The sequence below is a fragment of the Morone saxatilis genome, unplaced genomic scaffold (genome assembly GCF_004916995.1).
Source record: "Morone saxatilis isolate NCDOM2014 unplaced genomic scaffold, NCSU_SB_2.0 Contig22, whole genome shotgun sequence".
NCBI classification, from domain to species: domain Eukaryota; kingdom Metazoa; phylum Chordata; class Actinopteri; family Moronidae; genus Morone; species Morone saxatilis.
Genome location: NW_023339785.1, coordinates 10,577,882 through 10,578,932, shown reverse-complemented (window position 1 = coordinate 10,578,932; position 1,051 = coordinate 10,577,882). Strand labels below are relative to the sequence as shown.

At 37.2% G+C, this 1,051-nt stretch overlaps 1 protein-coding gene across 1 annotated transcript in view; it reads left to right on the top strand.

Annotated features, from left to right (window-relative positions):
* The first annotated feature begins 181 nt into the window (after window positions 1-181).
* rpl39 (ribosomal protein L39) overlaps window positions 182-1,051 on the top strand; it is a 2,567-nt gene continuing 1,697 nt past the window's right edge. Inside the window, exons 1-2 of the mRNA XM_035669417.1 lie at window positions 182-270; window positions 580-683. Coding sequence (XP_035525310.1) covers window positions 268-270; window positions 580-683 — 107 coding nt within the window. The 5' untranslated portion in view covers window positions 182-267. The remainder of the gene's footprint in view (window positions 271-579; window positions 684-1,051) is intronic.

The following is a 1,051-nucleotide window of genomic DNA, read 5'->3' as shown; positions in this document are numbered from 1 at the left end:
TTTAATATATTTTATTATATAGTGGTATATTTTAATATATTTTAATATATTTTATTATATTTAATATATTTTATTATATAGTGGTATATTTTAATATATCTTATTATATTTTAATATATTTTATTATATTTTATTATATTTTCCTTACGAAGCCTCAGAAAGCACATACGTCATGCTGTTTGCTGCACGCTGATTGGATAAAGCAGCGACGTCACTTCCTTCTCTCTCTTCGACCACCGCCATAGTCGGGAAAGGACTGTGGACAAAATGGTAAATACAAAATCTTTAAACATCCACGTTTGTAGCGCCCGTAAACCCACTTTGATACATGAAGTGATTAATAAATATGTCAGTGGTGCCTCACAAATCTGTATGTCGTCTAAAATTAATGAATATGAACATTTAAAGGCTTTACCCGGTACCCGCTCTCTGATGCTACACATGTTAGCCTGCAACTTCCTTCACAGGCGGTAGCTGCTGTCTTACTCACCATTACTCTGTTAAAAACTGTAAACTACACACACATTTAGAGTTTTATTGACAGGTTATTAATTGTGGGTTTGTTGTTGTTGTTTATAGTCGTCCCACAAGACTTTCAGGATCAAGCGCTTCCTCGCCAAGAAGCAGAAACAGAACAGGCCCATTCCTCAGTGGATCAGAATGAAGACTGGAAACAAGATCAGGTGAGTTCACTCTGTTTGTGTCTGTGTTCACTGTGTGTCTGTATCTGTGCTGGCAGCAGTCTGCACATCTGGACTGCTGTTTACTCTCATTTGCAGTTTGTTAGGGACTCTGAGCTCGAACCACTAGATCAACCATCTCCTTTTAATAAAGAGTAAAGTGCTCATATAGGACACACAGACGTGACTGCAGCACACTGTATTGTGCATCAGCAGTGGTATTTATTCATTTAAAAACGCAGAATACCTTTGCAGGATTTGTCATACACAGTAATGTTTGTACATTTACAACTCCATTAAGTGTTGCCTGCAGTCACCCATGTGTGCTGTTTCCAGTTCATTACATACACTTAGATACAACTAATGCAGTC